Source organism: Equus quagga, chromosome 7 (assembly GCF_021613505.1).
Source record: "Equus quagga isolate Etosha38 chromosome 7, UCLA_HA_Equagga_1.0, whole genome shotgun sequence".
Taxonomy (NCBI): Eukaryota; Metazoa; Chordata; class Mammalia; order Perissodactyla; family Equidae; genus Equus; species Equus quagga.
This window is the reverse complement of record NC_060273.1, coordinates 3,072,252-3,085,117: the sequence shown is the minus strand read 5'-3', so window position 1 is coordinate 3,085,117 and position 12,866 is coordinate 3,072,252. Positions and strand designations below refer to the sequence as shown.

Below are 12,866 nucleotides of genomic sequence, written 5' to 3'. Positions count from 1 at the left end.
CTTCATATCCACTAGCATGGCCATAATAAAAAAGACAGACAATAACAAGTGTTGGTGAGGATGTGGAGACCTGGAACGCTCACATACTGCTGGGGAGGATGTAAAATGGTGCAGCCCTTGTGGAAAACATACCAAATGGTTAAACACAGAGTTACCATCTACTGATACATGCTACAACATGGATGGACCGGGAAGACATTGTGCTGACTGAAGGGGGGTGCGCTCAAGGGGGTGCAGGCATGGGGAATGACTGCTAATGATGATGAGATTTCTTTTTAGGCTGTTGAAAATGTTCTAAAATTAATTTGCAGTGATAGTTGCACAATTCTGTGAATATACTATGATAACTGTACACGTTAAGTGGATGAATTTTATGGTATGTGAAATATATCTCAATAAGGCTGAAAAAAATAGCATTTTGTTTTAGAAACATCTTGGGGAAATTTCAACTCTATTGGATGGTATTCGGCAGTTGTTAATTTTGTTGGGAGTGATAATGGTATTATGGGGGAGGTTTCACAAATCCTTACCTGCTGTAGATGGAAATGCTTTTTGGAGAAATCTGTGAGGTCCAGATTCCCCACCTATGCACAGATGCTTCCCCTCTCCCTGTCTCCCTGGGGGTAATTCAGGGACCACATAACATGAGCAGGAGTCATCCCACCCCAAGAAGGGTAAGTACAGGGCAAATCCAGAGAGGATGGTGAATCTTACAGGCTGCTCCATGGGTGAGGGCTGCACACAAGAGGAGAAAGACGATCTTCTTTATATGGGGTAGCTGATTGCAAGCCAGCAGGTCAGTGTTTTGTGCTGAGGCTCTCTGGTGGAACCATGCATGGGCAAGGGGGACGGGAGAACCCTACATCTGAAGAACTGAGTACAGAGCTGCAAATGCGGCTGAGCGCCCAGGGCCTTCAGACCCTCCTCGCCTGGAGCTGGGCCTTATCTGCCAAAGGAAAACTGGGCCGGGGGAGGTGAGGCAGCAGCTCAGGCTCGAAAACCTTCTGGGAATGAGTGATCTTCAGGCTAGTGATTTTGTCACAGTCATTCAAGGTCCGCAGTTGAACAGGAACTCAAAGACATGAAGATCTGGCACTTACTGATTTTGTAATCAGGAGAGAGAAAATATACATATACAGGTTCTTCAAAACATACCATGCAAACAAAGCTCTTATTTAAGGAACAGTTCCTGTCCCAACTGTTATAAATAAGAAAAGTGGAAATCTACGTTTCTTCCCTATTAAGAGAGATCTTCTTTGACCAACCAAGTTGATTCAATAGATGGGTGAGGTTGGCTGAATCATGGCCCCCAAACATGTCCACATCCTAAGCCCTGGAACCCGTGGATGTTATCTTATACGGATTTTGCTGATGTGTCTAAGTTACGGCACTTGAGATGGGAAGACTATCTTTGATTATCTGGGTGGGCCCAATACAATCCTAACAGTCCTCATAAGAGGGAGGCTGGAGGGTCAGAGTCAGAGGAGAAAGTGACATGATGACAGAGATTGGAGGGATGTACTTTGAAGATGGAGGAAGGGGCCACAAGCCAAGGAATGCAAGTGGCTATTAGAAGCTGAAAAAGGCAAGGAAACAGATTCACCCATGACAGCCTCTGGAAGGAACCAGCCCTGCTGACACCCTGATTTTGGCTCAATGAAACTAATTTCGGACTTCTGACCTCTGGAACTATAAGATGTCTGTGTTGTTTTTAAGCCACTAAGTTTATGGTCATCTGTACTGCAGTGACAGGAAACTAGTACAGACATAAATATCATTAGGGAAGTTATTAAGAAATAACAGTGAAATTGGCCTAGAAAAAGGAGCTGGGGTGAGGTGGGAAAAGAATGAGGAATCAAGAGGCCCCGACTGGTGAGAGGCAGGGGACAGGAATGAGGTAAGGAGCAGGCCTAATAATGAAGATAAACTCTTCTAATATCTAACACAGTTGCTGGGAAGGGGACCGTGGATTAGAGTCTAAAGGGCCACCACTGGGCTTCCATCAAGTCTCTCTGCCCCAGAGACAAGAGGCTTTGTCCACTGCATTCAACAGGTTGTCACCAGGGTCTCTGATTCAGGCAGAAATAGGCCCTGAGGGGAAAGCAGGGGCCCTCAACTCTTCAATCACTGAACACCTCTTTCTCTTGGCTGGGCATGGGTTAAATCCAAAAGCTAAACTGATGGAAAAACAAGGTTCTTATCCTTAAAGAGCTTTTATCGTGTACAGCACATTTCCCCAACCTTGGCACTATTGACACTTTGGACCAGATAACTCTGTTGTGGGGGCCATCCTGTGCACTGTAGGACATTTAGATGCATCTCTGCTTTCCACCCCACTAGAGGCCAGGAGCTACCCTCCCTTCCCCCAAGTCATAACAACCAACAATGTTTTCAGACATTGCCAAATGTCCTCTGGGGGCAAATGTGCTCTCAGGTTGAGCATTACTAACATGTGGGCTGGAGCAGGAAGTGACACATGAGTAAGTCTAAGTCTGCCTAGAACTTGTCAGAGGTTTTGCAGAGCAGGCAACTCATGTGAGACGGGACAGGGAGGGAGGAGTGGGGGCTGGCAGGTCCTCAGGGCAAAGGGAACAGTATATGCAAAAACCCCGAAATGTGTGTGTGTGTGTGTTGGGGGGGGGTGTTGCACGCACACACGCACTTGTCCCTCTGCAGTAAGGAACATGAGATTCTTGGGGAGGGTGGTAGGAGAACAGCACAGGCCACAGCCCTGAGGTGACTGGCAGTGATGTGACGATATCGATGCTTTAGGAAGGGCACCCATCTACCAAAACTTTTCTCTAAACTGAGAGATCGGCTGGCTTGTCCAGGGTGACTAAAAATTGTGTACCGATTGGGTTTTAATGTCCATTTTGAGAGAATGAAGGAGTGGAATTAGATGATCTCTCAGGCCTAACATTTTATATAAATGTATTTTGTCATTTTTAGAAACTTTATTGAGGTATAATTTACATATCATAAAATTAACACATTTCAATGGTTTTAGTAAATGTACTGAAATAATCCAGTTTTAGAACATTTTCATCACTCCATTTTGTTATTCTTAAAGCTACTGGCCTAAGGGAGAAAGCAGAGAGTAAAGATTCCCTTTGACATCTTAGGAGTCTATATCCACTCCTTGCTTCTTGTAGCTTTTCCCTATTGCTTGGGAGCAGCTGTGTACATTTTCTTTTCCTAAATCAAAGCTGCTTTGATACAAAAAAGATCCCTCAATATATGTGTGTTTGTTTGTTTATTTTGATAAAAGCACTAATTACTTGGAAACCCTCTCCTCACACAAACATGTTCATACTCTCACTTCATGCATCCTTTGTTAGGAACAGCCAGGAATCATGGGAAGAATATCAGAGGATTTATATTCCAACGAAATCTGCCTTGAAATTCTTGTGGATCACTCATCTTTATTAAAGAAGTGTGCATGTGATAAAGATTGTCTAGTATGACAGCAAATGCATAACTGTAGAATTTACCCTTGAACATATTTAGAGGATAAATAAAGCAGCAGAGAGAAGATTTAACATCAAGGGGGGCAGCTGCAGAATCATCCTGATTCTCCCTCAGTAGTTCCTCCCCGCTCTCCATCTGAGACTCTGGTTCTCTTTGACCCAACACCCAGACCTGGATCTCTTCGCCCTATCACTGTGTATGGTCATGTCCCGAGTCAGCTTCTTCTGGGACCCCTCACGAGCCAAATGTGCACCATCATTCCTCAGGGACCTCTTGCTTTCCTTGTAAGTCACGCAGTGTTTGTGATTTACATGCAAGTAGGGGAAGAGAAATACAAATGCCTTCCTTCTCAACAGAAAGCATGAAGCCCTGCTTTCAGTCCCCATGGTGGAGTCTGTGATGCTGGTGAAGGTTTGAGCTCTGGCGAAAGCTTTTCCCACACTGGCCGCACTGGTATGGCTTCTCTCCGGTGTGGATCCTCTGGTGCAGTTTCAGGGTTGACTGCCGCCCAAAGCAGTTTCCACATTCTCCGCACGTGTAGGGTCTCTCTCCAGTGTGGACTCGCTTGTGTCTTTTCAGCTCTGAATTCCATGTGAAGCTTTTCCCACAGTCATCACATTTGTAAGGTTTCCTTACTGAGCGGGTCAGCTGGTGGCCAAGGCGTTGCACGTGACTGCTCAGGCTTCTTTTACTTCCTTTGCCTTTCCTCAGCTCTCTCAGCGTGTGGCTCTTTAGGGGGCTACTGATGTATTCCAGTTCCCTGCAATGTCTCTGGTAGTGAGCAAATGGCTTTTGAGCATTTGGGGGGCTGACCTGCCTCCGTGACAAGCGGGATTCACTCATATTCGCCCCTCTCGGTTCAGGACTCTGTAGACCATTCCCTTTGGATCTGCCAGCTGACAATGCACATGGCTTTGCTCCTTTAGCCCCCTCCTGTTGCGGATTTTCCTTGTTGTCACTTTTCATTCTGGGGGCCTCTATAATTAGAAAGAATATGTTTCATTTTCTGGGCTTCGAAGAATGAACCTCAACAAAAGAGTTACAAAATATACTGCAAGGTTTCTCAAAGTGTGCTCCTCCACTGGCAACTTGTGTTAGACTTATCTGGGGCACTCGTTAAACAAGAAGGCTGCCTCACATTCCCAAGGCTGCTGAGTCAGAATGTCTGGAGGTGGGACCTGGAAATCTGCAGTTAACAGGCTCCTGGGGTGATTCTGATTTATATGAAAGTTAGGAACCAAGTTCTCCAACCTCCTTTAGGGAAAGGTTTAGGAAAGGAGAAATAGGGAAAAGCAAACCCATCAGTATCAACTGATGTATTAGCTAAGGAATGAAAAGAAGGAAGAGAGTTGAAATTTCAACACTGTAAATATATTCTCACCTACATGAACACTGAATGACCACCACTGTCTCTTCAAATAATGGTAAATCCAGTGAACGTGCCATTTTCTTTCATTACAAAGTTGATGGCATTTGTGTTTGGAAACTGGAATATGGGCTAGATATGTATCCTAATTACAGAAACTCCTCAACTTCTGACCACCAGGAGTGAGGATCAAGATGGAAATGAGTTGGAATGACCTGTGAGCAAGTCAGATGATCTAGAGCTGTGCTATCCCATAGGATTCCTATGTGTGTGTGTGCGTTATTCAATATGGCAGCCACTAGCCACATATGGCTACTGAGTACCTGAAATGTGGCTAGTGTGACTGAGAAACTGAATTTTAAATTTTATTTAATTTTAATTAACTTAAATTCAGCCTTAAACATGCAGCCCATACAATTATGGTCAACTGCTTTTCAACAAGGTTGTCAAAACAATTCAATGGGGAAAGAACAGTCTCTTCAATAAATAGTGCTGGGACAACTGGATTTCCACATGCAAAAGAATGAGGGTGGACCCCTATCTCACAACATATACAAAAATTAACTCAAAATGGATCAATGACCTAAATGTAAGAGCTAAACCAATCCCTCTTTGAACAAAACATAGGTGCAAATCTCTGTGATTTTAGATTAGGTAATGGTATTTTAGATGTCACCAAAAACACAAGGTAACATAGAAAAAATAGATAAATTGTACTCCATCAAAATCAAAAACATTTGTGCTTCAAAGGATACTATTAAGAAAGTGAAAAGACAACCCACAGAATGGGAGAACATACTTACAAATTATATATAAGGGTCTTGTATCCAGAATACATAAAGAACTCTTATAAAAACAATAAAAACCTAACCCAATTAAAAAATGAGCAAAGGATATGAATAGACATTTCTCCAAAGATGATGTACAACTGGCCATTAAGTACATGGAAAGATGTTCAAGATCATTAGTCATTAGGCAAATAACTCAAAACCTCCATGAGATACCACATCACATCTAATAGGACGGCTGTAATCACAAAGACCAACAATACTAAACGTAAGCAAGGATGTGGAGAAATTGGAATCCTCATAGATGTTGGTGGGAATGTAAAACGGCGCAGCCACTCTGAAAAACAGTCTGACACTTCCTCAAAAGGTTAAACATAGAGTTACCATGTGACCCAGCAATTCCACTCCTAGGTACATACCCAAGAGAAATGAAAACTTATGTCCACACAAAACTTGTACACAATGTTTGTAGCAGCATTATTCATGATAACCAAAAGTAGAAACAACCCAAACGTCCATCAACTGATGAATAAACAAAATGTCCATATAATGGAATATTATTCAGCCACAAAAAGAAATGAAGTATTGACACATGGTACAACAGGATGAACCTTGAAAACATTATGCTAAGTGAAAGCCAGACACAAAAGATCACATATTGTATGATTCTGGACAATGGAATGCCCAGAATAGGCAAATCCAGAGACAGAAAGTAGACAGTGGATGCCAGGGCTGGAGAGAGGGGGATGGAGTGTGACTGCTAATGGGTATGGGTTTCTTTTTGAGGTTATGAAAATATTCAGGAATTAGAGAGTGGTGATGGTTGCACAAGTGTGTGAATATACTAAAAACCGCTTAACTGTACACTTTAAAAGGGTGAATTTATAATGTGTGAATTATATCTCAATAAATAAAATTTAAACAGCCACATGTGGCCAGTGATGACTGCATTGGACAGTGCAGCTCTGAAGGAAGGCATTGTTGGAGCTTAGGGACGAGGAGCATGAGAATCTACCCTCTCGGGAATCAAAAGAAAGGAGATGGGGACTGCATACAACCCAGCTGCTGCTGAGGCAGGAGAAGGGAGTGTGTGTGGTCCACTTTCTTCAGGACCATGAAGGCCATAGGTTACAGGGCACGACCTCAGCCAGGGGCATAATGCTTTTCTACTGGACGCTCCAGGTCTTCTCTATTTCTGAGTTCTGAGAATAATCAAACCAAAGTGTTTCATTGAATGTAGCAAATCTTAAGGAATCAAGGCTCTCGTCTTCTTGTAACCCTCTTCTCTAACCTGCTGGCTGTATTCTGCTCTCGCATCTCCAAGACTGGCCACAGTGTTACTGTCATTCAGTCTTACAGACCACAGGACCGTGTAGAGCAGGGCCAGCAATTATACTGACACCAAGCCAGAGACAGACAGGGAAATGGACCAAAGGGTTTAAAGCAGACAGTGGCACAGGAGGAGGAAGAGGCAGAAAATAATATGGAGTGGGGCTTTTTCTCAATGAGAAGATTCTTGAGCCCCTTCTAAACATAGGAGCATTTTAAGTGATGAAACTCAGCCACAGCTCGCATGGCAGTTCATCAGTGGTCAAATATGGATCTGTTTTCACTCTAAGAAGCTCTGAAAGGGACAGAAAAGTAGGCAAAAAAAAAAAAAGTTGTGCACTGGATTGTCAAATAGTCATTAAGATAAAATGATAAAAACATACTTCTCATGTATTGTATCGCTACCATTCAAATTAGTGAAATTTGTTAGGCAACAAAGATCTACTATTACATTCAGCGTTCAAAAAAACCTAACATCTGGTCTATGGCTTTTCAGAACCAGAAGATGCTGTGATGGAGAAAACAGACTGATGAGAAGGAGAGAAGAGGCACAGAGTGTTTACCTGTTCCAGCCAATTTGGGGGTTGGTTCCTGGAGGAGTGGGGATTTTTCCCAGTGATCGGGGCTCAGGGGCTCCTGAGATCCTGCCTGGGAAGGCTCCTCCAGAGAGCTCTCCCTGGGATACCTCCGAGGAGTTTGCAGTTGAAAGTCTGGCAGTTCCTGTTCTCCAAGTTGAGATCCAGTTTTTTCCAAGAGTACCTTCTGGCCCTGCATACAAACGGCCACCTAGGAACAAGCCCCATGCATTAGAGAATAGCTGAGGAATGACTGAGGGCAGCTTGACCTCTCACTGCTCTGTAATGACCCCTTTACCCTGGGAATTCTTGATAATGGCCTGGAGGTCAACTTTGATAGAGACCACCGAAACTCTCAAAAGAAGCAGAGAAGGACATACAGAATGACCAGAATGGGCCTGCTTCAAATCAGCCGATACTTCCTGAGTAGATGCCCCTAAAGCTTGGGCCTTTCTCAAGGCCTGGAGTCAAAGTCATCAGAGAGCAGGCACAAATATCAGGGTCGGTTATGACACTGGCCCAGCAGATTCCCAACCTCTGCCCACCGCCTCCCTACTTCTGCTGGAAACAGGCCCTGTAGGACTGGGAAGCACTATGGTGGGGGCTGTTAAAAACCACCCTTTTCTAATCGTTCTGCCCAAGACTCTCCTGGTAAGAAAATTCCAGTAACAGTAAGGCTCTAAGCGGACTGTCCCACCCCTGTTCCCTAATTGCTTCTGTTTCCCAAAGCACATGGCTGTTTGCTTTCTGTCTAGGCCCCAAGTGGAGTCTGACTTGGGGGTGGGGATTGGAAGGAATACTGGCCAACTGAGGTGTGACTTCCCGATCCAGAGGCAATATGCAAGATGCTTCACTGGAACAAGGTCCAATGAAGTACCCCTCAAACCAAATTCCTACCCAGCAGGATGACCCTGTCTGCTAAGAATCCTGAATGCAGGAAAACTTCCTGAGGAACGGGTCGGGGGGACCTATCAGCAAAGATTCAAGAACCTTACTTGATCCTCTACTTCTTCACTGGAGCGCCAGTGGCTGAGTTTTCTAAAAGCCTGTTACATTTCCGGCGGGGGGGGGGGGGTCCCAAATAGAGGCTAGAATCAACGTTTGAAGCCATCTGGTCCGTTTCTGGACTCTGTCTAACTAGGGAGGGATCCAGAGACCAAACACTATCTAGATGAAAAAAAAATCCTGGGGACCATGAGAAAGGACTTGCCTTACCCACTGCTTTGGTCTCTTGGCTGCTCTGTGAAAATCTTCCACCAAGGTCACCATCTCCTTGCTGCTCATTGGACATCGATGCCTGACCCGAGCCTGGATCTCCGGCGGCAGGATGTTCAGAAACTGCTCCAGCACCAGTAGCTCCAAAATCTGCTCCTTGGTGTGCACCTCGGGCTGCAGCCACTGACGGCAGAGCTGTCGGAGCCGGGAGAGTGCCTCTTGGGGTCCAGACACCTCTTGATAACAAAACCGTCTAAAGGTCTGGCGTGACAGCTCAGGATCAGGGGAGTCTTTCTGCAGAGCAGGTCCCCGTTTCTCTTCTAGCTTTGTTATTATGTGTCTCTCTTGCTTGGAGGAAGCCTGAATGTGGGACTGCGAGCTCAAAGTTATCTCCATCTTAGCTGCCATTTTGGGGCTCGCGAGACAGCTTCTCTTTCTTTGTAAACAGCTCAAGCCTTGGGGATCATGGCCCTGGAAAATGCTAGAAGGATGCTAGAAATGAAGCTCCTCTGAGGATGCTGGGAGGACAGGATGCAGACAGGGCCTTCTCATTCGCTAGCCCTGACCCCAAACTCCTGAAGACAACACAATTCCTGGGAGTGGAAAGAGTTTGTCTTTCCGCCAGTTTCCTGAACTGCCTTGCAAAGGAGAAAAGTCATAACGTTCTAAAAGGAAACTGGGGAAAATACTGCTTCTATTTCAGCGATAAGCACACAAGGTCTCAGAGGAAATGCGCAATACGACCTAACAGGCTGCCAGGAACCACTAGGAAAAGTTCCAGTTGTCATACAGGTTGCCCGCACCAACTCTCCCGCATCTTGCTTAGACCAACCTGGAGCATCTTGCCAGGAGCTATAGGGTGGGCCTAGGCGGGCCACGGCGACGCCGGGGGGTGAGAGTTAGCGAAAGCCTCCTGCTTGCGAGCAAGGTAGACCGAGGCTCGGCAGGCCCAGCCTTTCCGGCCTCCGAGGGCGCCCCGCTCCGGCTCCGCGCCCCAGCTGGCCGGGGCTTGGAGAAGCTGCGGCACTTCGGCGGGCAGCGCAACTTCGTGGCCAGGTGCGAGACCCGGCGGACACCTACGACGGTAGCGTCGCCTACTGCCCTGCACCCGATGCCCACCTGCAGCGCACTCACCTCTCTTGGGACCGAGACCCGGAACCCAGGAGCCGGGGCTGGGGGCGGGGCCGAAGCCGCTCGTGGCGGACACTCCCACTGGCTGCCTAGGAATTACGCCGCGGGAGGGCCCGCCTCCTCCACAGAGGGATTGGCTCCTCAAGAGCGTTCTCTTTCGTCTATTGGCTGCTGACTCTGTCGATGCTGGCGAAGAACCGCGCCAGCCGTCGTAGTGCAGCCCGGGAGTTGTAGTTCGGTGGACGCCTTGCGAGCATGCGCAGTAGGCGGGCTAGCGCCGGGGCTTGCGGCGCTAACTTCCGCCCCGGTGGCTGAGCGAGTTTGGGCGGAGTCGAGGGCGTGCGCCTTCGGTAAGTGGTCTGCTTCCTCGAGGCCGGACCCCACGCCGGCCTGGGAGCCCTTTGCCGCTGAGAGTCTTTTCAGGGCGGTTGGGCAAGGGCCGGGAGCCCCTCTCACGCTCCACGGTCACCTTCCTGCGGCGCGGCCCCTAGTCCCGGTGACCCCGGCCCACTGAAGACCGCCAGGCAGGGTCCCGATCCCTGTGTCCGAGCCCGGACTCCCTCTGGCCTGTGACCCTGCTTGTCTCATCCCTGTGTCGCTGCAGCGGGAGCGTGCGCACTTGTTTCCCTCTCCGCTTCAGCCACAGTACCTAACCCTAGCACTGAGTGCACTGGGAGTACTCAGTGCATCCTTGCGGAGTGAAAAGTCAGTCAGCCCCACTCCCATTCTCATCCTGCTTTCCGCTGAGTGTTTGGATCAACGCCGGAGAGAAACACATTTCTGAGAGACCAGCATTTAAAAATTAACTATGAGTGGGATCTTAGGGATCAAGAGGAGTGCAGGCTCCGCCTTCTGCATAAAAATAGAATAGCATTAAATTCTTCATCCAGGTAAGGTGCAGGATGTAGGAAAATGTGTAAGGCAAGGGGACAGGTTCTAATCCTGGCCTTTGTGCTGAGGAGCTAGCTCTGACGTGCTTTTCTGTTAAAAAGGACTGCTAACAGTCATGCCTTTCATCTCTATCTCTAGCTCCTCCAGCCATTGAAATGTAAAAAGAATGTAAGTGAAGGCGGTTCAGGTGCTTTGGAAGAAAGGAAACCTGAATCCATTTTGTAAAAAAATAATTGTTTTACTCCTATAAACAGGTTCACCCCATAGGTGGAGGAGTGCAATGGAGAGTGGGACATAATTGCAGATAGCTCCAGTCTTACATCCTCCCAATTTAGCAATTCCCAGGAAATTTGGAACTTCTCCCACCCTACCTGTATGTGAAGTCTCACAGGAGAATTCCGACAGGCCCAGCCTATGTCAGATGCCCCTTCCTGGGATGTGGGGAAGGGTACGGTAATGAAAAGCGCCACAGGAGCCCATGGAATAGAGAGGGGCTCTTTCACAAAGGAAGAAGATGCTGCACTCAGAAGTGGGGGTGGAATGCTGGCAGATGAACGCATACAGGAAACCAGAACAATCATTTATCAGCCACATTGTGTGTGTGTGGTGGCAGAGAGGGTATAATATTGGTGAAGAGGTTAATCTAGAGGCACATGTGTGCTGTTCTCTCCTTAAGACAAGGTAGCAATTGGGAAGGTGGGTGCGGGCCTCTTGAGGGGAGAGGAGAACAGGGACAGGACCTGGAATGTGGGGCACATGAGAAGGAGCAGCTGGCTACACCACAAGGACTAATTTGGGGAATTCATCAGCAGACACAGGAATTTGGCTGGGGAGAAAACTATGTTTTTTGATATTTCTAGTGCTTTGGCTCCTCTGCTTGGATTATGGAGGCAGTAAAAGAAAAGGAGAGAAATAAATTACAAGGAGCAGAGTGAAGAAATATGGGATAGTTTTTTGCTGCCTTTTTCCAACCTCTTTACCTCCCTTCAGAGTTGAGCCTTTTTCAACTGTGAGTTTGCACATCTGTGACACTCTCATGTCTCTGATTCCAGAAAGACACTCCTTTCACTGGTATCCAGCAGAACTGTTTCCCAGTGGTATGAGAAGTGATGGAACCTAATCCTGAGTGGAAGTGGCAACCAGTGAGCCACTTCATTGAAGCAAATTATGGCTGCAGCAAGGAGCCCCCAGGCACACCCATCCCCAAGCAAGACCTCCACACAGGGACAGAAATCAGCCCTTCATAGCAAAAGCCCTGACTATGAAGCTTCCCGCCAGCACTTTAGGCAGTTCTGCTACCAGAAGGTAGCTGGCCCCAATGAAGCTTTTAGCAAACTCTGGGAACTCTGTTGTCAGTGGCTGAGGCCTAAGACACACTGAAAAGAGCACATTCTGGAGCTGCTGATCATGGAGCAGGTTCTGAGCATCTTACCAGAGGAGATCCGGACGTGGGTGAAGGAGCAGCGTCCAGAAAATGGCGAGGAAGCTGTGGCTCTGGTTGAGGATGTACAGAGAGTGCCTGGGCAACAGGTGAGAAAAGGAAGGCAGAACCTTGTGGTTTTGGTTATGAAGAATTGGGGGTGAGAAGCACAGGAATCGAAAAACTGGAGAGGCGCTCCGTTCAGAAATGCACAATAGCCCTCTGCCACCCACCAGAAAGTATTAGCTATCTTGGGTTGGTCCTATGTCCTTAGTCTATGGAAGAATTTCTCATTTGCTGAAATAACTTGGACATTCTTATATTCAGTAAATGTTTAGAGTGGTGAAAACACTCAGAAAAATTCTCCAAACAAGGCCAGGGAAAGGACCACTATTCTTTACTCAGAGGGTTGGGAAAATTAGAGATGTTGGTGAATGAACATCTAATTTCTTTTGCTGGAAGGTTCCTTGAGGGCAGAATGTCATGTGTTGTACACAAAACAGTTTTATTAGAGCTGATCCTTGCTGCCTGGATAAAGTGGTCAGTTTGGGACATGATGAGTTTCACAAAATATCTGCTTGTAATGGTGGTGGGGCAAGGCCTCTCCAAGGGAACATTTGAGCTGACAGGTCAAGGAAAGAAGGAGCCAGTTGTGTCAAGAGCTGGGAAGAGAGTACTCCAGG

General features: G+C 46.9%; 1 protein-coding gene across 1 annotated transcript; it reads right to left on the bottom strand.

Moving 5' to 3' along the window:
* Positions 1-2,626: 2,626 nt before the first annotated feature.
* Positions 2,627-9,865, bottom strand: ZNF174 (zinc finger protein 174). The gene is made up of 3 exons (XM_046668444.1): positions 8,742-9,865; positions 7,515-7,737; positions 2,627-4,445 (listed from the first exon to the last, which is right to left on the bottom strand). Exons 1-3 carry the CDS (start codon positions 9,147-9,149, stop codon positions 3,844-3,846), a joined length of 1,233 nt encoding a protein of 410 aa, XP_046524400.1. The 5' UTR covers positions 9,150-9,865; the 3' UTR covers positions 2,627-3,843.
* Positions 9,866-12,866: the final 3,001 nt, after the last annotated feature.